Source organism: Arachis ipaensis, chromosome B7, assembly GCF_059453495.1.
Source record: "Arachis ipaensis isolate K30076 ecotype BB chromosome B7, ASM5945349v1, whole genome shotgun sequence".
Taxonomy (NCBI): domain Eukaryota; kingdom Viridiplantae; phylum Streptophyta; class Magnoliopsida; order Fabales; family Fabaceae; genus Arachis; species Arachis ipaensis.
Genome location: NC_142442.1, coordinates 4,456,382 through 4,483,808, shown reverse-complemented (window position 1 = coordinate 4,483,808; position 27,427 = coordinate 4,456,382). Strand labels below are relative to the sequence as shown.

Here is a 27,427-nt window from a genome sequence, read left to right as displayed (position 1 = left end):
TTATTATTATTATTATTATTATTATTATTATTATACATCTAGTAAAATTTGGAATGATAAGTATCATCTTTTATATAATACAACATTCAATTGGGTTCAGTATTCATATACTAATCTCGTTTGAGACTTGAGATGATGGTCCTCCAAGCAAAATAAAATTGCACCCCAAGTAATATTGTAATGTGGACAAAAAAGACCAAGACTTTTTTGGTTACAAAGGAAGGTTTTAAGATTGAAATGATCATATATATATATATTGAAAAATGCTTGTCCCAACTTTTTATACATAGTCTTCATTTTCCAGTACATGTATTAACTTGCATAACTACTATATCATTTCCCAATGCCAAATTGATGGAACGAAATTAATTACATTTAACAAAACATGAAATAAATTTAACTAATTAACAAGGACATATATATATATATATATATAGCAATAACACATTTATACAAAGACAAATGTATGAGTTCAGATTCACATGGGAACCACAGAAGTTAAATAAATCCTTTCTGCTCTGTTACATCTTACAGTGAACAGCATGACATTTTAAGTTTACATCAGAAGAGAGAGATGAATGGATGGTTGGTAGGGATATTAACAGTGTAACCTATAATTCATTTTCCTCAAAATTTTTGAACTATGCAGATCCATCAAAATATATTATGTTACTGCCTCTTGGCCAAGGTCTTCCTTAAGCCTTTGATAATCTTTGAGAACCAAATCAAGTTCATTGCTGATAGTACCAATGGCACTACAATAACTAGCATTTCCCCAAAGGTGCTCATATGCTCTACCTGTTCAATAATTCAACAATCATATCTCATCACAAAATATATGAAATATTGTTTTGATTTCCCACACAACACAGTGATATTAAATTTAACCACCATGCTATGTGTACAGAAAAAATAGCTACCAAATCAGCCACCCATATAGAATACATATTGGAATACAAATATACATTGGAAATGAGTTAAACAACACACGTATTTATACACAAATACATGGTGATTGATTTGGTGGCTGATTTTTTGTGGCACATAACAACTACCATCAAAGCCTCATTTGGTGGCTTATTTTTTATGCGCACATATCATTTTAGTAAATTTAATCACAAGATTTGAACATCCCAAAATTGATATCCATTTGACACAATACAAGCATATTACTTATATTTCATTATAGAAAAACTGATCTTTTGGTCAACAAATTGATCCAAGTTCTATGTCAGTTTTCACACAGTACAAGATGCAGCTATATTAATAAGGAAAAAAAAATTCAATGTTAAGATCTACATCTACTTGCAACAAAATCGCAAATTCAATTACAACACAAGTGTTATATCAAGTGTGTTAGTATCTATTACCTGATCATAGTGCAGGTAGACGTGGTAAAACATGTACACAAACAAAATTATTCTGGCAACCTGCGGAAAAACCATTTCTGTTAGCATGATAGACGACACGAACAGAGGACGAGAATGGAAATGCAAATACTCAAGACGAATATTACAACATAGAATGCGATGAACCTACCAGCCATGCAACGAATATTACAACCCCATTGACAAGATATGCCTTGGACTTTTTCATTCCAGCTACATCTAGATACCTATACACAAAAAATATGCACGTCAATAAAGAACAACATTACGTGATGTATTAGATTTCAGATATAAGCACATGAATACCATCTCAAATTTATCCCTGGAGTTGTTGTCTCGGAGATCAGGACCATGTATGTGTAAAGCTGCCCCTCTCCACTCAACATTGAATAGGCGACTGCTACTAAAGATAACAGATGATGAATCACCTGAATCAATGGTAATATGAAGTCACATTAAATACCCGATCAACAACCTAAAGAGGGAGAAAGGGGAAGGAAAGCAAACTCTGGCCATAATCATCTCCAGCCGGGTTCCTATCAAGTGAAATATCTTAAACTTGAATGACAGAGTTCAGCTAAAGAGACAGGCTAGTTTAGTCAAAAGGAATGATCCTTACATACTCGTATCCACCAAGAGAAGGAAAATACCAAAATATCATTGCAAGGTCAGCGATGAAGTAACCAACAGAAACCTGTCAGGGGAACTTCACTATGTGAGAAATATGGACTTCTAGACCAGAAAAAAAGATAGAAAATGTTACCAGCTTATAATACGGGTTACAAACATGTTTTCTTTTTTCAAATGAAGGTAATATTCACATGGGATCTATATATTGAAAATGAAGGCATTTCATGTAATAATAGAAAACCTAGCAACAAAAAGAAGCCTTCAATCATTTAGGCATTTCACGATTAGATTAAGGTAGTATACAGAGATAATTATATGTCATTATTATTTATCACAAATCTGACATGCAGAGATAAATGGCAAATAGGATAACTGAATATGAAAAGGATAAGCCAAATTGAGAAAGATATAGATCATTCCTACCCCTAGAGCAAATGTAGACACTGGTGAGCTTCTATGTGTAATAATTTCAGATGACCAATTGTCAGAATATAGAGTTGAGCAAAACACCAGGTACAATGACATAGATGTTATAAAAATGGCATGAATAGTTGACATAGAACTGCACAGAAAATAGGAAAATATTCAGAAACATATTTAGATCATCGAATACAAAAGAAGAGATTCTCTACTAGCAAAAACTTCCAGTTACCGGTTATTCCACTCGATGCGCTGGATTTTAGTGAGGCTGGAATAGGTCTTAAAGTAAACAGTGCTAAAAAGCTGAGTAAGATCATAAACCTGAAAACAGGAAACACTTATATATAATATAAATACAAAATGATAGAATAATGACAGTACTAAGTGCATACTTAAGAAATAGAATTATAGCATAATACAATAGACTATTGTGGCATACCATCTTGCAAGCAAAAATGCCACCAATAATGGATGTATAAGGAATCAGAGGATCTGCTAAGAGATATTCCTTCACGAATAAATTTGCCTGATTCTGGTAAGATTTGAATTTCATAATTTCTTGTGAATTCAACATTGCAAAGCCTTATATGAGAAGTCCCTTGAAGATAATATGTGATTTCCAAACTTTCTCGAATTTCACCTATTATACGAATGAATAGAAGAATGAAAACACAATTTAAGGATTGATAATTTAAGGATCACATAAGTTACATGAATTACGGGAAAGGGGATTAGAAACTTAAGTATATGCCTATTGTGTGTCAAAGAGGAAAAACTAATTAATTAATTACACCTTTCCTCTGGATCAAGAAAGAATATCCAGAGAAGTAAAGAAGAAATGTAAGTAATATGAAGGAAAAGGCATCCTGGTCAAAGAAAAGGACACAAGAGGTCACAACCAAACTAACAATAGCAATACAAAAAAGTGTTCCAATCTCTCTCATTACAAGCTAACTTATCCCAAGTCAAGGGTAAGAACTTCCCATGGGAAACCCTGTACCAATCAAAGACACCAAAAATTCTTTGACACACAAAATGCATTGCCATAGCACTTTTTCTTACTTAGTTTAGCCGAAACCTTAAAAATCAATAAAGACCAAAACACCAAATGCTTCAACCTTGTGTACATATACCAAAGTTTCACCCAAAACTCCAAACATTCAATTCCAATTTCCCAAATGTAGCTTCCTATCAAAATGAAACATAACCAACTCCAATATCACAGATCCTCCAATCAAATCCAACCAGAAAAATGAAGGCAAATCAAGTTTTTAACATCACCAAGCAATGAATTATTCACTAATACTGTTTCAAACCTGAAAAATTGGTAATTAACGGCTTCTGGAATTAATATCAATCCTTAACAGTTACGACTATAAATATCTACTGTCATCAGTAACAATCAAAGTTAACTAATATCAAATGAAAAATAAATTTTTCATTTTTAGAAATTGAAGCTAACCAAAATGCAATTCAAATAAACAATTTAAAAAAAAAATTTAATAAGATATCCACATCAAACCACCATCCACAATTTAAGTATTTTCAGAAACCCATTAAGAAAAAGTTTTCAGCTTTGCGAGCACTGAGAGTAACAACGAACAAAAAAAAAAACATCACATTCACCGAATCAAAGTGCATCCGATGCGTAGATTGGTTGACTCACCTAAACGTTAAAAGGGAGCAATTGCAACCGCGTGTGTATCTGAGAGCATGAAATTTGAAGATGGATGCAGTGATGATCGAAGAAACAAAGGGAAAAAATTTGAATTCAAAAAACCCTAATACGATAAAATCGGGAATTTGGGAATCGGAGGTTGAAGTAAGGTATAAGGTTAAAGGATGAGGAAGAAAGATTATAGGTTGTTGCCACCCGCCTCTTGTTTTCTTTTTTTTCTTTTTTGTTTTCTCTTCTTTTTTCTTCTTTTTTTATCCCTAAATTCTACAATATTCTTCAATTTTCTTTTGGTTTATTATTTTCCTTTTTTCTTTTTTAAGAAAATAGGAAACCCTAATAATAGTACTAGGCTACTAGCACAATGTTGTTCAATCATTTTCAACAATGACTTCAATTATTATCATCTGAAAATCATTACAAGTCACTAGCAGTTCTTACTTTGTAGTACTACTTCTACTACTTAGTTTCATTGATTGTGTTAGGTTTGGATTTATTTATTATCCTTTGTTCCAGAAGCTTCATAGAGTTTTCTATGCCTCTATGGTGGATTGGTGGGCCTAAGTTGTTTTGATATGGAATTTGAGTTTAATTTGATGTATTTATGGTGTAAAATATTTTACAGAGTCGTATAATTATAATCGTATAATTATAATTGTTTTTTTAGATAATTATTTACAGAGTTAATATAAATTATTTTTGTTAATGTAACATTATATAATTAAATACACATGTAAAATAATTTTACGATGATAATATATCAAAATTAAATTTATTGAATTTATGTGTTAGTAATTGCCAAAAGTTTTAGATTAATTAATTAAATTAGAATACAGATATTTAACTTATATTTTTAAAAAATTAACATTTTTTTATGCAATGTTGAATTAAGTTTAGAGATAAAAAAACTAATGCACTATGGACTCAAATATTGAAAGATTAGTTTATGAATTATTACATATTATTCAAGCTAGTTATTATATATTGTTTGTTGGCTTTCGCTTTATTTTCTAAGCCAACAAGTTAAAAATTAATTTGTTATAGATTAGAGTTTCATTTAAAAATTTATAACAAACGAATGAATTATTGCATGTACAAAATAAAATTTAAATTTTTTATATTTATTTAAACGAATGAACAAATGGATCATTCAACTAATACAAGGTGGTTATTATATATTGTTTATTACACTAACAAATATGTATGACATATCATGTGATTGAATTTTAGAAGTTAGTTGTCTTATTCAATTTTAGCATGCTCAATTAATGAAGCCTATGGAATCAATCCAGAATAGCTAATGAATTATTGGCTTTTTGCATTTGCAAGTTACTACTAATTGATGTTCATGCATCACCATTTCATGTTATTGATTTCTCAATGTAATTTACTTATTTATTTTACTCTCACTTTATTAGTGTGTACAAAAGTTTAAAAACTAAAAATTATGACTTAATTATAAAGTATGTTTTCTTAATTACATAGATAGGGCTAAGATTTACATTAGAAAGGTGAATTGGACTTATTGATGCTGACTTGCTGAGAACTAATGATTAAGGACATCATGGAATTTCTAATATTTAATTATAGCGTATGAATAAGCTTACCATAACAATAATATATTCCTTTGTGTGAATTATATGATATGATATAATTACATGTTTCTGAATGGTTCCTTGTAATCTTTGAATAATTCATAATGGTAGTCCAAATGAAAACGCGTGGCTAAAATTAAAATAGAGTTTTATTGTATAGGGCATTGATATGGCTAGAGAGAAAATGATTACTTTAGAAGAAGAAAATGATAACACAATAAGTGTTGCTAAAAAGTGGAATCTTGTGGGGGTTTGGAGAAAGTGTGTGGTGCTCTAATTTGAGTTCATGCTTCCAAGGTGATACAATTTTGTCTGTGTTCATGCAATCACATTCACACCATCAATGTCACGTGACTTGGAGAGGGATAATTCTTGATTTATGGGGCATACCCACGTTACCAATAACTCTTGAATCATTTCATTTTCCCCTATTTTTTATTTTAGAGAAAATGATAAATAGATTTTTGACTTTTTGTTCCGTGGATATTTTTGTCCCTGACCATTGAAAAATACTTTTAAGTCACTGACCTTCACAAAATTTGGATGGATCCGTCCCTGATGGAGGCATTTGGACGGATTAGTCCCTGACGGAAGCATTTGGACGGAGAGACTGATCTGTCCAAGTTTTGTAAAGGTCAGAGACTTAAAAGTATTTTTCAATAATCAAGGACAAAAATATTGACGGGACAAAAGGTGAGGGACCTATTTGTCTTTTTCTTTTTATTTTATTTTTGTATTATTGACCGAAATATTCATTATCAATCACGATGTCCATTTTCATTAACTTATAGAAAATTTTTCAAAATTTCTTAAAATATTGGTTACAATAATTTTAATGGTTAATTTTAATTAATATATTATATATATTTTTTATAATTGAGATGGACGGTTAAAATTGTCAAAACACCAGTGTAAAATACTAAAAAGATTAATCTTTTGCTTGACCACATAATTGGGTTTCTCCGGTTTCTTTTAAACCTAAGAATTTAGTATAACGTGGAATCAATATAACTCGATCAATGTCAATAATATTGATCCAATAACATACTAAATTTAGTGTTGCTATTAGTTGGAGACATGTTTTGTGTCTCTTCTATTGTGGGATTTGGTGTGCTTTTGCTGTAATTTTGTAGCTGCTTTCCATCAAGCTCCACATGTTTTTAGAGCTCTCTTCAAAATTTGAAAAACAAAAAACTTACTAAAAAAAAGTATAATTAATTTGGTAAAATTGAATTAACCAAATCTTATAAATTTGGTGATGTTAAAATGATGGGTTATTATAGATGATTTTTTAAATAGTGAGTTTAAAAATATAGTTACTTGTGTTAATAAGTCAATAAACGACTAAATATCTGTGTAAAACTTTTATACCATCAACAATAAAAATTAAATTATGTGCAATAATGTTTCTGTGAGCATTAAATTTAGATCCAGCTGCCAATGACTTATAGCTCAAATGGCATAGTTTCCCCATATTCAATTAAGAGGTTGCGGGTTTGAATCTCCTATCTTTGGTTAAAAAAAAATTTAGATCCAGCTCTCTTGTAATTACAGCCAAATATGTCCCTCATTGCAAAGTTGCTACCAAATCACATGATCCAATTTGGGTGCTATCATAAACACATTTCCATGTTATATAAACCAATGGCTCAAAAGACCCTCCAACTATTGGAGAACTTCATTGAAAGCTTTTAAACATTGAAACAGCAAAATTCAAGTTAGAATAATAGAAGCAACAACCTTCCACAATCTTCATAGAACATAGAACTACTGCTCTTAATTTTGATGATAATGAAAAGGGAAAACTACCTCCAAATAATTAAATAAAGTGAGTTTCCAGTATCTACTGAATCAGAGATGGCTCATGCTAGTTTGAGGGATCTACCAGATCATCAATTTATTGCAGCTAGAAACATTTATTAGCTAGACCTAGAAAATCACAAACAATTTACTTCTGATTCCCAGTACTCGCGTGAAACCATGTTGCCAAGCAATTCTATGCTGGTTTAGATAGACATAAGCTTCTCTACCAGCAGGTCTCAACATATGCCAATGTACCAAAACACTCGACAGGACAGTTGATTGAATATTCGAATGTCAGTATTAATAGTGACTTTACCATGATTTGCTATTACAAGAACCTCTAAATTAATGTCTATGATAATCAAAGTTCCATAGCATATGAACTTAAAAGCATACATCAAACATATACTTATATAAGAATGTGAAGTATTGAAATAGAGGGGTAAAATAAAAAGGCTAAAACATTCACCAAAATAATAGGTAAGAGTATAACAAGAAATCAATATAGATAGATGGTGATTAAATATATCATTTTAAATGACTTGTCTATTAACATGGTTTATGACAGGGTATTATGTCGTCAATTGACCCATATAGCCAAACATATATAGTGGAATTAGAATAAGGAACCAGTTGTTGTTTTATGTTTGTTATCACTTATTGCTTCTAATTCGAAGCACAATTATCGTACAAAATGATATTCAACCAAATATTTCCCTTGACAAACAAAAATAATTAACATAAATCACAGATCATAAGAAAATAAGCATCTTTGCTGATTGTGTTTATGCGCCATCAAAATAATTATCCAAGATAATAACAAAACTAACAACCACTTGTAAGGGATCAACATGATACAAAATCAATGGCTTATGCAAACAATGCCCTTCTCAAGTTCTCAATGAACTGCAACTCAGTCTCAAATCCATGCACAAAAAGTGAAATCGATATGTCCAGCTTTGCAATGAATGCACAACTACAAGTCTACAACAAAAGTAAGAAAAATCTCCAATGCTAAAGTAAATCCTTATAATCAACCAAACCTTGATATACCTTAGGTAGAAGAGGCACCTGATCCAGATACTTAGTCACAAAGTCCTCCAAAAACTCTTCCTCCTTCATACACATGAATGTCGCCAAGCATAACTGATCTTTGACGAGTCGTTTCGATTTCAAGACCTTAATCACATGGCATCTAGGGATAACCCTCTTCTCCAAGCTGTATCCTAGAGTTGTGGGGAACCTCGCAATGTCCTCGGAAGACCAACCCATATCCTCCACCAAGAATCTCATCGCCCGCTCGATCCTCTCCGGCGAATATGACATAAAAGTAGGGAACTTTCTAAACGACGAAAGGGACACCTCTTTTGACCAACCCCATTTCTCCAAAGACTTCATTTTTCGGTCCATCTTGGCGCAATCCATATGCGAGAGCACATGTACGGCACTGATGAAATTGCACTTGTTAGGATCAAACCCCATTTCCTTTGCCAACTTCGCACATTTAGCAAACCTCTCATGATTCATAAACGCCTCGCTCGGGTGAAACATAACCAACAGTGAGATTGAACTCTGAGGCACACCCAAATCTCTCAAAACCTTTGTGTTGGGAATCAAATTCTTCATCACATCACACAACACAAAAGCCATTGCACCGCGCTTCAATGAACAAACAATTTCTTGCTCACTTCGAACAACACTCTTCAGGACCTCATAGCGCGGAATGAGGCACTTCTCCAAGCTCCTCGCTAACAGGTTTTGGTTCTCAATCACAAGTTTTGGGAGGAGAACACGTGGAATCCCAATGGAGGAGAAAAACATGAGCTTGGGCTTAATGATCTTTTCCGCATCAGTGAGGAGGAACAACGGTCGCTTCTGAATGAACTTAGCGATCTGCGTATCGGAGAATCCATATTGTCTGAGGAGGGCTAAGACCGCGTTTGGCTTTTCAGGGGTTTTGAATTGAACCTTTTGTGACAAAAGCGCGGCGGTCTCGGGGGAGAATCCGCATTCGGCGATTAGATAGGAGATTGTAAAGTTGTGATCTTTTGGGAGTTTGGTATGTTTGGTTGCGAGTGAATTGAAGAAAATGAGATGCGATTTATGCTGTTGAAGAAGATTCAATTGGGATTTGGGGTTGTTGAGATTTAGGGTTTTAAAGGAAGAAGCTAACCTTGAAAAGAGAAAATTGGGCATCATTTCTTTGTATGGCTGCTCTTCTAAGTGCTAATTTGATCCTCCACCTCCACGCATGGTTGAATCACTCACTGATGCAGAGCTTCAAGATTTGCAAACGGAGCTGCTGCACTGCACTGCACTGCACTGAACTGAATAACAGTTGAGAGAAAAATGATGAGCAAAACCTCTCCTCTTGGTGACGATTTTTTGTTTTCAATAACCTTACTGAAGCCCCAAATGCCAAAAAAGTTTGGGCTTCACTAAAAGCCCAAAACTTTGTTCAGTGAAAGTGAAACCCACAAATAGCATTAGCATATCATCAAAACAAAATATAAAGCATTAGCAAACGGATTTTTGGGTCACTAAAGCCCAAAAGGCCCAAAAAAGGCCCAAAACTTGGTTCAGTGAAACCCACAAATAGCTTTTACGGAAAAAAAAAAAAGAAACCCACAAATAGCATTAGCAAAACCTTCTCCTCTGCACGTCTTCTTCTTCGACTTCAGGAATGTCGGAAAAACGGATCGGCGGCGAGGGTTTATCGGCCAACCTGGCCGGAATGTCGAAGAACCAACTGTACGATATAATGTCTCAGATGAAGAATCTGATTGAACAGAACCAGCAACAAGCCAGGCAGATCCTCATCCAGAACCCTATGTTAACCAAAGCTCTCTTCCAGGTTCTCCTTTTCTTTTTCCAGAACCCTATGTTAACCAGAAACTCGTTTTTCCTTATTGCTGTAACTTTTCATAATTGCAGCTTTAGGTTTATAACATGAAACCCTAAGTTTAATCATACAAGTTACAAGAATGGATTATCCCTATTTTGAACAGTTTCCACTCTTTCAAGTGTACTCTTGCTAATTCTTCAATTCACTTTGTGGTTCTTCTGAATTAGTTGTTTAACTTGGAATTTCCCATTTTGTTTTGTTTAACCAGGCACAAATTATGCTTGGAATGGTGCAACCACCTCAAGCGGTATGTTTTTCCGATTTCAATTTCAGTTTCAGTTTCACAATCGTAGAAATTCGTTCATTGAGGGTGGAAAATGTTTGATTCTAGGTTCCAAAGGTTCAGCCAATTGTACCGCAAAACACTCAGCCGTCGCCGCAGCCGAACGTTCAGCCTGCCCCTTTATTGCCTGGGCAAGGTGGTTCTCAGGATCAAGCAGGTGTATCGCAACCCCAAATTCCTCTGCGAAAACACCCAAACCAACCTCCACCACTGGTCTCATCAACTGCTGTTCCTGCAATGAGTCATCAATCTCAGCCGATGGCCGCACACTCTTCCCAACTGCCACAGCAACCTAAAGGACATCTCGCTCCCCAAGTGGGTTCGGGGCCACTTCCACAATCGTCACAACTTCCAAACGTACCGACCCCTTCGCTCCATTCATCTGCACAACCATTGCAGACACCTGGATTTTCACATATGCCTCTGCAACCACAGTTGCCACCGCAGCACCGACCACCGTCAGTACCTAATTACCATTCCCAGTACCCTCCACAAATGGGTGCCAGTGTGGGTTTTCAACATGCTGGTGCTCCTCACAATCTTTCGCAATCCATGTTTCTTGTGAGTTGAATATTTCTGTTTACAATTTATGATCCCATGTCTTGTTGAGTTTTAATAATATTGTTTTATTGATGAAATTTGCAGCCAGGTATAAAACCACCTTCAAGTGGTGGATCCACATTTCCACAGGGGCAGACCCCCCTGCTTCCAAGTCAACAATCGTCGCAATCGCATTATCAGGTATGACCATGTGTGAGCACCCATGAACTCTTATAAAAATATTTAGGGCTTGATTGGTTTTTTGACTTTTTGTTTTTATTTGCTCAATTTTTTGCTTTCTATTTATATGATTTGTTACCCTTATGAATTTAACTCTTGGTTCATTGGCATGCCTGACTAGAATCAAATTTTATTTGGCTAATTAGATCCTACATGTCTGAAGTGAAATCTATTCTTTGTTTAAGATGTTATTGCCATTAACCTATATGCCTAGTATAGAACTGTTATGATGAGTTTGGGGTTATATATACAGTAGGCTTTTACAAGAAAACATGGCTCTTTTTGTTTTGAAGGTAAAATTTGCCATGGAGATAAATGAATTATTGAATTGGAAAGTTGATACCTATTAATTACAGAATACTTGATGTGGAGAAAAAAAGTTATATTTTCTAGTTTACTTAACTAGATAATTTAAGATATCATCAAAGCAATTGTTAACAGAAGTAGCGGTTTGATTACTCTAGTTAGCGTCCTGTTCTCGTTTTTCTTTTATTTTCTCTTTCTGCCACTTATGTGACTCTTGTTTGTGCACATAACTATCCTTAAACCTAAGTTGATTGTCGAGATTTGAACAGAAGAAACACTGAAATAAAGTACTTGAGGGCCAGTATTTAGTCTTATGATGATAATGACCATGTATATTGAAACTAAACATAGTAGTTGGTTTTTCGTATTCTAAGTGATATTTGCATATCAGGTTGGGAATATGCCTTTAGGGCCTGATTTTGGCAGTCAAGCTGGAAGTGCAATGCACGTTGATAGAGGGTCTTCTTGGATGCCTGGTCCTTCGGAAAACCCAACACCGCTTTCTGTGCCTCCAGGACCACCATCTGTAGTGCCTGGTTTGATGGGAGCTGCTAATCAACCACTTCGGCCTCCCGCGGTAATTTTTGCGAATTAATATTAATTTTGTATGGATTGTTCTTCAGTGTTTTGATATTCATTTGTGTATGTGTAGTTGACCCCGGAGATGGAGAAGGCACTACTTCAACAAGTCATGAGTCTCACACCAGAGCAGATAAATCTACTTCCTCCAGAACAAAGAAATCAAGTGCTGCAGCTTCAACAGATGTTGCGTCAATGATGTATTTGGCAGGCATTATTCTATGATCAAATTTATTGGATTCAATGAAGTTTTGTAGAGGTTGATAATTAAATAGGAGTGAATTCAATCGTATAATCATGCTAAGAAATTTAATTCTATAAGCTTTCTCAATTCCATAGTCATAGTCCATATTAGGAATTTACATTTTCAGGTATACATACGGGTAATAATGAGAATATTATGGGGCGGAAAAGAAAAAGATAAGCAATTTGGTTGAAACTAAGATGAGTTTACATTTCATTAAAAACTAAAACTCATAAATATCGTTGATATCATTTTATATTTTTCAATTAAATAATTTACCAGTAAAAACAATTGTCAGTAACTTATCAATAAATAATCTTGAGAAAATTGACATAAAAAAATAACGTTGCAAAATATTTGTAGGCTATTTTAACAATAATTTATTGCGAAGATATCGGTAATTTTTTTCAGATAATTGTACTGTCAAAATTTCGTGTGTAACATTTTTTACATTTACTAAATATAAAAAAAGTGACAACAATACAAAGATATTTCAACATTTAGCAATGATAATTGAGTATCTACTTACATCTAGAAAGTAAACAATGACATAACATTTTGTATAAATATATCTCCGGGATATACTCTTATAGAAACTAAATAAAGTACTTAGTTATTTTTTATTTTATGACATTTTAAATTGTAATAAATACTTTATTTAGTATTTATGACGATGATATTAAATATTCTCTGTTTAGAAAATACTTGATTACTTTAGTAGCTCTTATTGCTATTTCTATTTCTTTTTTTCACCAACTACTGATCTTTCTTAATTTGTTATTATAAGTAGTGCAGATAATAACAAAAAGATTATTCACGAAATAAAAAAAGAAAGGCATAACAGAAAGAAGTGACAAAAGATTTGGATCGAATCCCACGTAATGGCGAAAAGTTAGGTATAATTTGCATCGGCATAGGAACGGAGAGAGTTTGCTTCGCAAACAAACTCCAACTAACTAACTAACTATTTAATTAATTAATTAACCTTCTTCCTCTATTAGCATTTTTAATCTTCCTTCTTTAACAAGATAATCTCCCACACTATACGCAATTAACAAATTAATTAAGATATAAAACAACCAACACTGCATAAACCACTCTCTCTCTATAATCAAGAATGGCCCCTCCGCCATTGCATTTGCACTCGAAGAGAGAAAGCGGTGGCACCGCCATGCCGGCGATGAAGAACAAAACCACCAACACCACCACGCATCTCAAGATCAACAAGGAATCTCATTGCATCAGCAAGAATCAGAATCAGAATCACAAGCAGCAACAGCAACGGCAACCGGTGATAATATACACGCATTCTCCTAGGGTTATTGAGACGAACCCTCGCGATTTCATGCAATTGGTTCAAAAACTCACCGGCCTCCCTCGCGACAAACGGAAGCAGGAGGAGGAGCAACCGGTCGTGGTGGAGGAGGAGCTGGAGGATGAAACCACGTCGTCATCGTCGCCGCCGCTTTTGACGGAGGAGTATATAAACTCATGTGTCGCGCCTCCTCCGCCGCCGCCGCCGCCGTTGATGGAGCCAATGACGATGATGCCTAATTACTTCAATACATTGCCGCCGCCGCCGCTGTTTGGGCCCGATTCGCCGGAGTTTCTTCTCTCGTCCAACTCTAACTGCAGCTCCAATAATAATAATAAGGCGCCATTTAACTTTAACTACGCCGATCCCTTTTTCTTCTGAAGCAGTTTCTGTTTTTTTTTTTTTTTTCCTTCCTTTTTAATTTTTTCATGAGTTTTCAACAGCCATTTTTGGTTAATTTTGCAGTTCTCAGTTCTCAACATCTCATTCCAGTTAGTTAGATATAAATTATGCATAGGTTTTTAGTTTTCTGTTTCTTTGAATTCAGAATAATAAGAAGAATTATGATTGTATAGCATATTAGCTTCTTAGCTGATGGGGTTTTGGGGTTTTTGCTACTTACAATTTTGAAGACAAATGTTATTTGGAGATGCTATGGTAAATATGTCATTTTCATCTTTTCGTTATTTTGTGGTTGTTATTGATTTAAAAGCGTATCACTAAAAGTGTTAGCTTAAAGAGAAAGTGTTACCCTTAATCGTTAACTTGGCTCCAATACCAATTTTTCAATTTCGACTTTTCTTTTAGTTTCTTTTTCGAAATTTCCATTAACTCTTCATGTTTTGCTTCGAATAAGTTTATAATACGTATAGATTCAATTGGTGGCGCTTTATTTAAAGGATTTTGATAAAAATAATTTGCAACTTCATAATTTAAAGTATTGACCATTTCTACTATTTCTCTTGTATTTGTTATATGATTATTTATTACTAGTCCTTGATGTATATTTATAATTCTGATTTCATATTTATAGTTTTTTAATTCTGATCTAATTTCTATCATAATTATAATATTCTTTTTTGCATGGATTATTGTATATAAAATCTTTTATTTGTTTGTCTTTTTCTTTAATATAATTTCTCAAATCCTCAAAAACTTCTTTTATTTCTACACTTTCTCTTGTTTCTAAATATCTTTCTAATTTTTCAATTTCATTCTCCATTTTTTCTTTCAACAGCTTTAATCATAATATGGTTTTCCAGGCATTTATAAATTTTTTAAATTTAATTCCAACTTGTTTATATTTATTCTTATTTCTATCTTTTTTATTATAAGATTATCAATTTCGATTTGAATATTATTTAATTCTCTTTTATACTCCTCTATTTTACTTTTTAATTTTCTCGCTCTTTTCCTTTTTATTTTATTTTCTGGTTTTTCAATCTTTTTATACTTCATAAATTAGGTAATCTTAATAGTTTTGTTTTAACATTATTTATTTTAGAATTTTTGCAAACTCTATCATTGCTTCATCACTATTTTCTAGAGATTCTATTAATTTTTCTAACTCTTCAACTTCTCTTTTCAACTTGTCATAGATTATTTTTAGAGCTTCAAATGCTCTTTGATTTATTTCAGAAAACTGCAAATAATTCAAACGATTTTTCTCTTTCAAAGAGCTCTTGTTTCTTATCTTGATAAGTTACATATATTTCTTCTTTATTTATTGTCATGATTTAGTATTTAGGGTTTTATTTAATTTTTCGACCTTTTTTGTTAATTCTTTTATTTCAGAATTTTCTTCTTTAATCTTTAACTTAGATAAACTTAAAGGGCTATTAATTTTAGATTCTCTTATTTGAAAATTCGATGAAACCAATTTTCCTGATGGTTCTTTTAATAATAAAACTGGATTTTCAATAGCTTTATATTTTGGTATTTCTGTTTTTACAATTTTCTGAAATAATTTATCGACATAAATTCTTTCTCTATTTTTAAATATTATGCTATGATGGCTATTTGTTAAAGCATAATTTATTGCATATGTAATTGAAAATGGTTCATCATCTTGTTCCATTAGATTCTTTCTGTGAAATTTATAAGCCAAACTTATAGATCTTCCAAGATTTTCAGTTGATAAAGGTATAGCATATCCAAGATGGGCATTAAATTTAACATTTACGTTTGCCAAATTTTCATGAACAATTCCAATTATTTGATCTATTGGGTCATCAGTAATTCTTTTGTTACAGATTGCTAAACTTATTGGTGAATTAATTCCTTTCATATATGTAGATTTGATTAAGACTTGTATAGTACTAATATGAATCCATCCAATTTTAGATCTTTTTTGTTGATCCTTAATTTTCTCAATTTGTTTACTTAATTCTTCATCATTTATCAAAGCTATTTCAATTTCTCCATTGGCAGATTTTATCTTTATAGGGGCTTCAAGTTGAATTTTTCCATAGTATATTATATTTTTTCTATTAAAAACTTCTTTTAAAAGATTTTGTTTATTAAAATTTTCATTTGATTTGAGATTTAATTCTGTTTTTAGAACAGCCTGTTTTTCATTATCTAATAAAGCAGTTAATCTATAATAATCAGATTCTTCTGTTAATTCTAAACTTTTTAAATAATTCATAACTAAAAGACTATGATGAATATGTACCTTTCTGGAGAAAAACTTCCTTTATTTAGTAGATTTTACATAAGGTGTTTTTATCTCCAGAGGGGAGATTGTAGATACTAACTCCAGAGGGGAGTTTAGAACTATTTTTCCCTAAGGGAATTCTTTGTCAGACTACAGAATCGCCTCGGCAGCTTCCTCCTTGCTCTCCTAGCATATGAGTACTCTTAGCCTCCTGCTTTCTGTTTTCTGATACCTCTTACAATTGTCTAAGCAATCTATTTATAATGGTTGGGTCTGATGGACAATTCCCATCCTTACCCTTCTTATGATGTCATTGCTTACGTCATTGTTTATTATCTTGCACCATCTACATTGTTGGTGCCGTATGACCTAAGCGCTTACGTCATTATACAATAATATTGAGGGATGCTTCAGATGTACTGTCCTCTTCTTTTATCATGTGGGCTTCAGATGCATTGTCCTCTTCTTTTATCATGTGGGTTGATTCCGTTTCATTATTGCTTTCTTCAGATATTTCTGAGGTACATAGCTGGCATTTGTGGTCTTCTCTGTCTTTTATCAAATAGCAGAGACTCATCTTTATCCCTTCAAGGAGTTTTTCTAAAAGTCCAGATAAGTTGTAGAATGCTGATTCAAATTTCACCAAGAGTCTCATCTCTCTTTCTTCAATTTCATTTCTTTTACTGGATACAAGCAGAGTATTTCTACTTTTATAATTAATCCTTGTGTGAGATTCCTTCGTTATTTTTTGAGTTCTTTCAAAGACCCTTGCTAATGTGCTGGCTAGTCTTCCTTCATGACTGTAAATTGTTAAATCTTGAATCTGATCAATTGGTTGAAAATTTCCCGGGAAGACGGACATGAATATTACTTGGTGTACTGGAACCAAGCATTCTTCTTCTTCATTAAAAATAGGTTGACTGTTTGTAAATTTTAGGGATATATCCCTTGGATTTACATTGTCAATCATATTTTTAAATCTCTTTACTACATCAACGAATCCTGCAGGAAACTCACTAATAATTTTTAGATCATTAAAAATTAAAATTGTATCAATTAATCCATACTGAAAAAACTGATAAGTGTCAGATGGGGAAGCATCTGGAAATATAACCAGCTTTGTTAGCTGTTCTTTGGCAATAGGATAATATCCCAAAATTGCCCTTTTTTTCTTCAGTCCAATTCAAGGCTATATTAAGGATTTCTCTGAGATTTGATCTACAGACCCTTTTCTTTTCCTTGATTTCAGCCCTTGTAGGAATGTTTCTTATTATCCCTGTTCTCTGGGTTTGAATTGGAGCTTTATCTGCTCTTTTTAAGATTTGCTCTGGATGAAGAGCTTCATATTCCCTGAAAGATTCCTTTGCCTCTTCCAGTGTTAAAAACCCTCCTTTATGGATTATCCTTGATTGATGTGTGAATGGTGCTGCTTTTTCCCAGGCATCATATACTCCTTTCATGGGGCCATTATAAATTACATAATATTTTTTATCTTGGGTAAATTTTTTAATAATTTCAGCAATTGTTTTGTTTTCTGAAATTTTTTCTTCACCTGATTTGTCCACCATGCTTAGCTGGCTGAACTCTGATGGTTTTGCTTGTTATGTTGATTTCATTGCTTCAATGGCTTTCTTGAGGGATTGGATCTGTGTCCTTATTTGCTGACAATGCATGCATTTTTCGAGTTCTTGCTCATATTTTTGAATTTCTTGATCTAATGTGTTGTAGACGAACTCCATTCTCTTGTTAATGTATCTGCAATAACATTTTTGTCACCCTTAATATATTCAATTTTTATTGGATATTGTAACAAAAATAATTGCCATTTACCAATCGTCCATGATTATAATCAACTTTTAAATTATATCGTATGAAACCTGTTAGGTAACTTGAATCTGTCCTTAATGTAAATTCTCTGGGTAGTAAATCAATTTTCCATTTCTTAAGAGATTTAATTGCTGCTAGAGTTTCCTTTTCATGAGTGGTATATCTCTGTTCTGTTGGAGTAAAAGTCCCTGAAATATACCTGCAAAGTAATTCCTTTGGGGAATATTTAGAATCTAGTGATTCTTTTTCTTGTTCCAAACTTTTTATAGCTTTCTTAGCTTTTAGACATCCTGACCAGGTTATGTCTGAAGCATCTGTTTCCACTATTAAGTAGTCGTTTTCTTCTGGAATATAAAGTTCTGGAAGTTTTCACATAATTCTTTAACTCTTTGAATTTGCATACTATCTTTTTCTTCCCATTTTCATTCTTTTTTAGTACTTATTTTTGGAAATAAGCTTTTAGTGTATTCTGTTATATTCTTTAAAAATCCTTGATCAGAAATATAATTTATACACCCTAAAAATCTTTGTAATTGTTTTCTATCTTCTATTTTATTAGGAAATAAATTTACCTTTTCTAAAACATTTGATTGAAGTTTTAGCTTTCCTTGAGTGGATAGAATTAATCCAAGAAACTCTATTTCTTGTTTTGCTATTCTTACTTTCTTTTTGCTAAGAACTAATCCTTTTTCTTTACATCTTTCTAAAACTATTAATAATTTTTGAAGATGATCTTCTTTATCCTGTTTTGTAAAAATTAGTATATCATCAATGTACACTAAAACAAATTCATTTAACTCTTTTAGATTTTCTTCTATAAATCTTTGATAAATACCCGGGGCTTGTTTTAATCCAAATGGTAATACATTCCATTCATAGAGCAACACACTTGTTGATTCTTTTGTTGGGCAACTAAAAGCAGTTAATTTCTTTGTTTCTTCGTCTAAACGAAGTTGCCAATATCCTGATTTTGCATCAAGAGATGAAAACCAAGTTGCTCCTTTGATTTTTTCTAAAATAGAATCTTTTCTTGGAAGTTTATGAGCATCACCAATAGTTGCTTCATTCATCTTCTTATAGTTAATAACCATTCTTCGTTTTCCCCTTTTAATTTCATTATTGTTTTCGACATAAAAGGCTGGGGCCGCATGAGAACTTTTACTTAATCTTATAATTCCTTTTTCCAAAAGATCTTTACATTCTAATGAGAACTCTTCTCTATCTCTTGCGGAATAAGGAATTTTATTTGGAACATTTATCTCTTTTGTAGGATCTTTTAATTTAATGCTTACTAATTCTTTATTTGTATTTTTAATATCTAAAGGATTTTCAGCACAAATTTCATCCAAAAATTCTTCTATCTTTATTTCAAGATTATTTTTTGGAATATTTATCTGAAAGTATAAATTTAAATAACATGTTTCTAATATAGAAAATATTTTAAATTTTAAGATCTTATCTATAGTAGTAATTGGTATTTTTATACGTTTTGATTTTTGATTTATTGAAGAATCGTGTGGAACTTTTAAAACTATATATGTTAATTCTTGAATGAATGGATGATATAGCTTTAAAAAGTTATTTCCTATAATAAAATCCATTTCAGAATCTAACATATATATAGATGGAACAATGAACCTATAATTTTGAATAAAAATTTCAGCCATCTCTGCTTTTTGGCCAATTTTATGTATTGATTTGTCAGCTATTCTAACTCTTAATGGTTTCTTTAATTTTTTCCAATCAAGTTTTATATTTGTACTAGCAAAGCATTGTGTTGCTCCAGTATCTATGAAAGCATTTATAAATTTTTCTGTTATTTTTATAGTAATAAATGTGGCATTATTACTCAGTCTCTGAGTCTGTTTCTGAGACATATTCAAAAATATAGTCTAAGTTATCATTAGATTCTTCTAATGGTTCCATGAAACAAGACTTAGCAATTTCTGTTTGTTTGCTAAGATCCTTTTTATCCTTCTTTTTTGGACATTCATTTGCATAGTGTCCTTCTTCTTGGCAATACCAACACTTACAATTTTCTTTTTTATTTGGGCAATAGTCATTTTTTTGTCTTTTATTTTTATTGTTATTTCTTTTTCTAAAATACCTCTTTTTTTTCCAGTTTGGATAGTATTTTCTTTTTCTAAATTGATATTTTCTTTTTCTTTGAAAATTTTTATTAAGACCATATTTTTGGGGTATCTCTTCATTATCCTGACAGCAAATTCTAATTATATTTGCAAATCTTGTTTGAGTCACTTCTTGCATACAACGTTCTTTTATTTCCTCTCTTATTGTAGAGGTTGCTCCACCAAAATTATTTTCAATTATCCCTCTATTTATTTCTCTTATAAATCTTCCCATTATAAATTCATTAGCAAGATATGGAATTTTTGTTATATACATACTAAGATAATGGTTTTTATCTTCTTCTTTTAATTTATAATAATGTATTCTATATTCACATATATAAGACTCCACATTACATAAATCATATATCTGAATATTAGCTAAATGATTTTTTGCTTCTTGATATTCTTTATTATAGACTTCTTGTCTATGATCTATAATATTTTTTCCAAAAAATTCTTTATATAGAATCATCATTATATGTAATATCTTATCATAAGTTGTTATTTTTGTTGCTAATTCTTCTATTATTTGATTTTTTATTGATGTCATATAATCTCTTATAGTTCCTTTAGTATGAAACCCTATATAATTCCAAATATCTCTTCCAGATAATTCACTAAGTTTTGGATTAGTAAAGGCTTCTAATAAGAAGGAATTCAACCAGTTTTCGAAAATTTCTTTTTCATTCTTTTTACAGTCTAAATCGAGCATTCTTTCTCCTTCCATTTTCTAGATTTTAGGAACGTATTTTGATGGTATTTTTGTATATTTTTAATCTTTATTTATAAATCCTTTTTTAAAAGCATAATTATCAAAACATGTTTCCCATTTAAATTGAGATTGATTATCATTAGATGTTTCAGCTTCATTTTTTACTTGTATTGGAATTGCTGGTTCTTCGTCACTTGAATAATATAGGATGTGTTCTTCATTTTCTATATTTTCAAAATTTACTAATTCTTCTTCTATTTGAAATCTCTGTTCCATAATATTATTTTCTTGAGCCATTTTTAATTGTTTAAAAAGCATTGTAACTTCTTCTAATTTTTCTTCAATATTCATAATTTCAATGGTGGTTTTACTTTTAAATCTGTTATGTTGATTATATTTTGAAATTTTTCTTCTTTGGGATTCTCTTTTTCCTTATTTCTTTGAAATTTTATGGATACTAATATTTCTTCAAGCATATCTACTATAGAATTTAATTGTGGGTTAAAAGTATGATAAAGATGTGGGGAATCATTTCCATGGTAACATTTTTTAGAAATTCCGTGTAAAAAATAAGTTTTTTCAGGTTTTTGAAGTCCTTCAATAAAGCTTATAGTAAAATAAAGATTTTGAGAAAAATCATTTTGTATTGATTTTAAGAATTCGGTGTCATTACAGTTAACATTAGTTAAAATCATTAATTTTTGATCTATTAATTTTGATAATTTAATTATTTCTTCTCTTAAATCTTCTAATTTACTTTTTTCTATTAGGTGACGCTTTTCTTTGTGAAAAATTATGGTTTTAAGTGAAAAGTGTGGCTTTAGAATGTATGATTTAGGTTTTGCCACGTAGGCGTCTTTACCATAAAATTATTTTTGGGATCTTTATTTAAGTGGCGCCTATGTTATTTATATTTGTGTATATATACTTTTTTTTTAATATTTTTTATATTTAAAATAATTAATCTAAAATGAAATAATATATAAAAAGGATACCAATTTCGTTGCTCCAACTTTGCATGCCTTACTCTTACTCCTTTTCCAATAATTTCTTTTTTGTTCACTTTTTTTTAACCTCTATCCTAATATAAAGAATGTCCAGACTGATGGGCCATCCTGGCCCAAATAAGGCATCGGACAAAAAAAGTTGCCTGAGTCATTTTTTTAACCAAAAAATCTGTCTATGCAAAAACTTGAAAAAGAACTTGAACTCTCCCAAGGTTTTTGAGCTACCTAAAAACAATAATAGAGAAAAACTATTTGCTAATTGGAGAAAAAATTTTACTTATTTCAACACTAAAAAAATGGTTGTTTATCTTTGAATCTCTTTTATAAAAGTATAGTTATAATTTTAATAATAGAGTAAGAGTGATCCTCCATCCCTAATAATATAATATAATATATGATTTTGTGACTATTGAAATTTCTGCGGTGAAAAGAGAGAATCTAAACGTTGATATGTGCATTACATCAAAGTATGAATTGGCACAACAAAGATTAAAATGCCAAAAGAGAAAAATTATTTTGGAGAGCATATTGACTTAAATGACAAAAAAACAAGATAAGAACGAATAATAATTCCTATAACAGAGAAGCATGTGATCCATGCATTACTTTCACACATTAACATAACTTATTTTATTCTAAGCTTAAACTTTGTATCTTGTGGGCTGTATGTGACCCTTTTCTTCCTCCTCCAATCACATTAACATATGTATTAACATGAAAACTACCTGAAATGGACACAATTTATAAATAAACACCAAGGTGACAATAGAAAATGAAGATAATTACTTAATTATTATTTTGAAAAAATCTTGGACATCAATATTACATAATCAATATGCGGTTATGCACAAAATAAGATTTAAATCTCCTGACATTTACCGCTTAATTGATTCAAGTCGATTGTACTAATAAAAAGATCAAATTAAAATTTAATAAAAATTTATTTTTAATGAATGTTATACTAGATTTTTTTTTAACAATTTATTATAATATTAACTAAAATTAACTGCTAAAATATTGATGTCCTAACATTACTTGTTATTTTTTTTTTACTAAAAATAGAGAAATAAACCAACCTCAGTTGATGTATTTTCAGTTTTATTTCCTTTTCTAAGTGGCATCATAAAACCAAGTATTTCTTTGTCAGAATGCGTGTTTCTCTGTCAATATCTTCTCTTTCTTATTTGTTGGTCAGCGTTGGTTCTTGTTCTATTTTATTTTCCTTTCAAGTCTTCGCTTTTTTGCTTCAAAAGACTTTGGAACTCCTTAAACCATTCATTTCAAGCTAATGTTTCAGAAAGCAAGAATGAACGGATAAGCCAAAGTACTAATCTTTGTTCACTTTCACTTTTCATAAGTTCATCTTCTTCTTTTCAAGCTTATGCTGCTGAGTTCTGGTGAGGTTCATGTTCATCATCTTCCATGATTCTCAGCTCAAAAGGGTTACCCTTTAGTCCTTTATGTATGTAAACATTTGATTCTTCTTTGTTGCACATCAGTTTAGTGCTAAAAATTCAACCTTTTTCTGTTCTTACTTCTCAATATACTTGATGTATATAATCCAAATTTTGTTTCTGGATAGAATCTGAGTTTTGTTGCTTGACTTGCAAGTGATTCTGGTGCTGTTTTTGGGGGGAAACAGTGTTTTTTTCTTTTTCACTCTGAGTATTCCTTATTTGTGCTTCAGCTATTAGGATGATGAATCTATAAAGGGTCAATTTTTTTCTTTTCTTTTACTTGTTTTGATTATTAAATAAGGTGAAAGAAAAATATTGCTATGATTCAAGTGGAACCTGGTGTAGTTGGGGTTATGGACAGTGCAAATGAAGCATCATCATCTTTAAGCTTTGTATCATCTCATTTATCAAATGGTGGTTCAAGCAATAACAATGAGAATAGTGGTGGGGGTATTGAGATTTTGAGCTTGAAGAAGCTAAGCACTAGCCTTGAGAAGTTGATGATTGATGCTGATTATGATTATAGTGATGCTGAGATTCTTGTTGAAGGTATCCCTGTGAGTGTTCATAGGTGTGTATTGGCTTCAAGAAGTCCTTTCTTTCATGAACTTTTCAAGAAAGGGAATGTTAGTAATGGCGAGGGTTCGGTTAAGGAAGGAGGAAAACCAAGGTATCTTATGTCTGAATTGGTGCCTTATGGGAAAGTTGGGCATGAATCCTTCCTTGTTTTCTTGCATTATTTATATACAGGGACCCTTAAGGCTTCACCACCAGAAGTAACAACATGTGTTGATGAAACATGTGTCCACGACGCTTGTCGCCCTGCAATCGATTATGCTTTGGAGCTCATGTATGCCTCTGCCACTTTTCAGATGAAAGAGCTTGTTTTGCTTTTTCAGGTATGTTCTGCTTCAATTTTGGGTGTATGATATGATGAAAACTCTTGATAAATTGAACTAGAGACTAGAACTTTCTAGTAGATTAGACAGTGTTTTTGTGGAATGTGTTTGTTTATGTGTGGTTCAAGAGAAAGAAATTTGACATGGCCATGTCAAATCTATGTGATCATGATTGGTATTGTCATGAAACCATTTCTCTCAAAGGCTTAAGATGATAGGAGGAGGCACATGAATGGTTATATCTGTAACAGTATCAACATTTGGAATGTGAAATAGAAATACACCTAGCAAACATGTCTTTCTCAAGAGCATACTAGTTTTTCTGTTTTCTAATGTAAGAATCTCTTATTGCAACATTGATGCAGCGGCGCCTTCTAAACTTTGTGGAGAAAGCTGTAGTGGAAGATGTGATTCCTGTTCTTATGGCAGCCTTCCACTGTCAACTAAGCCAGCTTCGCTTGCAATGCACTCAAAGAGTAGCAAGGTCTGATCTTGACACCACATCTTTGGAAAAGGAGTTCCCTCAGGAAGTTGTGGACGAAATCAAGTCGCTGCGAGCACAATCTGTGCTGGAATCCACACCTGAAGAAATGGAAGTGGAGACTTTGAATGAAAAGAGTATCAGGAGAATCCATAAGGCAATGGACTCGGATGATGTCGAGCTACTTAAGCTTCTTTTGAATGAGTCTAAGGTCACTCTAAATGATGCTTATGCACTTCACTATGCATGTGCCTATAGTGATTCTAAGGTTATTCAAGAGGTTCTTAATCTAGGCTTGGCTGATATTAACCTTAGAAATCCCCGAGGATATACAGTTCTTCATGTCGCTGCAAGGCGAAAGGATCCATCCATTTTGGTAGCACTGCTGAAGAAAGGGGCCAATGCATCAGATACTACTCCTGATGGACAAACAGCTCTTGTGATTTGTCAGAGGTTGACGCGGCGCAAGGATTATCATGAGGAAACCGTGCAGTGCAAGGAATCTAACAAAGACAGGCTCTGTGTTGATGTTCTTGAGCGAGAAATGAGAAGAAATTTCAAGTGTGTGACTATGTCTGATTCATCTGAGACAACTGCTGATGATTTGCATATGAAGCTGGATTACTTTGAAAATCGAGGTAGCAAATTCTTTCAACAGACTTAAGCAGTTTGGACATGTTTTCTTATCATTTTACCTTAGGAATAATATTCATTTTTCTTTCTATGTTGTAGTTGCATTTGCTAGGTTGTTGTTTCCTGCTGAGGCTAGAGTTGCCATTGAGAATGCTGAGGTGGATTCAGCCTCGTTGGATACAACATCATCGGCTTTGAAGCGCGCAGGCGCTAATCGCGAAGTAGACCTGAATGAAACTCCGGCTGTTCGAACCAAAAAGATGCAACTAAGATTGCAATCCCTTCAGAAAACAGGTATGTCCTAGAGAGTGTTTCAAGTAGCTTCCTTATGATGGTTTTTCTTCTCCCTTATAAATCCCTAAACACTCCTCCATTTTGACCAACTAGCCTGAATCATTGTCTTGGATAATGCAACTAAGATATTTACATCACAACGTTGAAACTTTTTCTAAAATTTTGGAGTTAGATGAATTTCATAATTAAGAAAAACAGACTACTTTTTGAGTGTCTTTTGTCCTTTATAGTTTGATTGATATAATGTTATGTATGAAAGAAACATTTGTAATCACTTGTAGTACTTTGTAACTGAACTATAGGAAGAGAATTTGATGCAATTTTCAATTTGAGATGATAAGAAACAATGGTGTTACTTCACTTTAGCAGAATTTAATGTTATGCTAAAGTTGCTTGAGTATGTTTTTGTCTTTGGACTTGTATCCAGTTGAGAATGGTAGGCGCTTCTTTCCCCATTGCTCCGAGGTGCTTGACAATTTCTTGGAGGACCTCATACCAGATGTTTTCTTCCTAGAGAAGGGCTCAGAAGAAGAGCAGCGAATCAAGAAGGCGCGATTCATGGAGCTCAAAGACGATGTCCAGAAGGCGTTTCACATGGATATGGCCGAAAACAAACGCCATTCTGGCTTGTCATCGTCGATGTCTTCCTCTTCTTCGTCGTCTCGCAAGGAAGGTGTTGGCCATAGATTGAGGAAAAAGTGAAAGTCCATTGTCTATGACCTCCTAAAATGGTTGCTGTTGTTAAGACTAAGAAAGTTTTGGTCTCTTTTGTGGTAGTGTTTGCAAGGATAGTAGCATCTTGTATTATATTTTGTGAATAAGATGCTATGTTGTTAGAGATCTTTGTCTTAGAAATGAACATGAGAATCTTTTTGGTGAAACATCACATATTCTCTTATTACAGTCAAATCTATTCAAGATCAGCAGATATCTTTCCTAGCTTATTCAAGTTACTTATATTGAAGTTGGAACACAAGAAGGATTCAAACAAAAGTTTATTTGATTTTACTTTTATCATTACAATACTCTCAAGATTCAGATAAATTATATATTGAAATAGTGCATTTTCTCTATCTGTTTTTTTTTATATTTTATTAGATATAATAAAGGATCACATTATGAACTTGAACAGAGTATATACATCATTAAGAAGATGCTAATGTGAACATACTTTAAAGTATATGAATTAATTAAATTATTTAGAATATAAAACTCATTTTTAAAAGATTAAGTAAGATTCATTACACAGAAATCAATAAACTAAGTTGGATGCACCCTATCTATAGGGAAATTGTCCATATAAAACTTTCTCCATTAGAAGATTTTTAAATTGACAACATGCAAATGCTGTTTGGGGAGTGCCATGAGAAAGAGGAACATAAGCAGAATCCATTTGGCATGTAAAA

The 27,427-nt window shown here is 32.4% G+C and overlaps 5 protein-coding genes across 5 annotated transcripts; 3 read left to right on the top strand and 2 right to left on the bottom strand.

The window, feature by feature from the left end:
- Positions 1–395: 395 nt before the first annotated feature.
- On the bottom strand, positions 396–4,534 carry LOC107609378 (uncharacterized). Its single transcript, XM_016311326.3, has 9 exons — positions 4,105–4,534; positions 2,878–3,078; positions 2,671–2,759; positions 2,442–2,580; positions 2,008–2,082; positions 1,695–1,816; positions 1,540–1,615; positions 1,371–1,430; positions 396–798 (listed from the first exon to the last, which is right to left on the bottom strand). The coding sequence occupies exons 2-9, from the start codon at positions 3,010–3,012 to the stop codon at positions 670–672; spliced, it is 825 nt and encodes a 274-aa protein (XP_016166812.1). The 5' UTR covers positions 3,013–3,078; positions 4,105–4,534; the 3' UTR covers positions 396–669.
- A 3,732-nt stretch (positions 4,535–8,266) lies between these two features.
- Positions 8,267–9,876, bottom strand: LOC107609480 (transcription termination factor MTERF15, mitochondrial). The gene has a single exon (XM_016311470.3). The coding sequence runs from the start codon at positions 9,708–9,710 to the stop codon at positions 8,526–8,528; it is 1,185 nt and encodes a 394-aa protein (XP_016166956.1). The 5' UTR covers positions 9,711–9,876; the 3' UTR covers positions 8,267–8,525.
- Positions 9,877–10,092: 216 nt separating this feature from the next.
- LOC107609697 (cleavage stimulating factor 64) lies at positions 10,093–12,695 on the top strand. Its single transcript, XM_016311714.3, has 6 exons — positions 10,093–10,365; positions 10,625–10,663; positions 10,748–11,260; positions 11,345–11,440; positions 12,177–12,362; positions 12,438–12,695. The coding sequence occupies exons 1-6, from the start codon at positions 10,195–10,197 to the stop codon at positions 12,561–12,563; spliced, it is 1,131 nt and encodes a 376-aa protein (XP_016167200.1). The 5' UTR covers positions 10,093–10,194; the 3' UTR covers positions 12,564–12,695.
- Positions 12,696–13,644: 949 nt separating this feature from the next.
- LOC107606478 (uncharacterized) lies at positions 13,645–14,396 on the top strand. The gene has a single exon (XM_016308540.2). The coding sequence runs from the start codon at positions 13,726–13,728 to the stop codon at positions 14,302–14,304; it is 579 nt and encodes a 192-aa protein (XP_016164026.2). The 5' UTR covers positions 13,645–13,725; the 3' UTR covers positions 14,305–14,396.
- An 8,947-nt stretch (positions 14,397–23,343) lies between these two features.
- LOC107608932 (BTB/POZ domain and ankyrin repeat-containing protein NPR1) lies at positions 23,344–26,944 on the top strand. The gene is made up of 4 exons (XM_088493602.1): positions 23,344–24,613; positions 24,979–25,732; positions 25,827–26,021; positions 26,449–26,944. Exons 1-4 carry the CDS (start codon positions 24,035–24,037, stop codon positions 26,721–26,723), a joined length of 1,803 nt encoding a protein of 600 aa, XP_088349728.1. The 5' UTR covers positions 23,344–24,034; the 3' UTR covers positions 26,724–26,944.
- Positions 26,945–27,427: the final 483 nt, after the last annotated feature.

Excerpts from the sequence above, each read along its gene's own strand:
- LOC107609378 (XM_016311326.3), bottom strand. The coding sequence starts at position 3,012 with ATGTTGAATTCACAAGAAATTATGAAATTCAAATCTTACCAGAATCAG. Across the intron at positions 2,760-2,877 it reads GCATTTTTGCTTGCAAGATG|GTTTATGATCTTACTCAGCT; the intron begins GTATGCCACAAT and ends TCCTGTTTTCAG. Across the intron at positions 799-1,370 it reads TCTACCTGCACTATGATCAG|GTAGAGCATATGAGCACCTT; the intron begins GTAATAGATACT and ends ATTATTGAACAG.
- LOC107609480 (XM_016311470.3), bottom strand. The coding sequence starts at position 9,710 with ATGATGCCCAATTTTCTCTTTTCAAGGTTAGCTTCTTCCTTTAAAACC.
- LOC107609697 (XM_016311714.3), top strand. The coding sequence starts at position 10,195 with ATGTCGGAAAAACGGATCGGCGGCGAGGGTTTATCGGCCAACCTGGCC. Across the intron at positions 10,664-10,747 it reads TGGTGCAACCACCTCAAGCG|GTTCCAAAGGTTCAGCCAAT; the intron begins GTATGTTTTTCC and ends GTTTGATTCTAG. Across the intron at positions 12,363-12,437 it reads AACCACTTCGGCCTCCCGCG|TTGACCCCGGAGATGGAGAA; the intron begins GTAATTTTTGCG and ends GTGTATGTGTAG.
- LOC107606478 (XM_016308540.2), top strand. The coding sequence starts at position 13,726 with ATGGCCCCTCCGCCATTGCATTTGCACTCGAAGAGAGAAAGCGGTGGC.
- LOC107608932 (XM_088493602.1), top strand. The coding sequence starts at position 24,035 with ATGATTCAAGTGGAACCTGGTGTAGTTGGGGTTATGGACAGTGCAAAT. Across the intron at positions 25,733-25,826 it reads GGATTACTTTGAAAATCGAG|TTGCATTTGCTAGGTTGTTG; the intron begins GTAGCAAATTCT and ends TCTATGTTGTAG. Across the intron at positions 26,022-26,448 it reads GCAATCCCTTCAGAAAACAG|TTGAGAATGGTAGGCGCTTC; the intron begins GTATGTCCTAGA and ends ACTTGTATCCAG.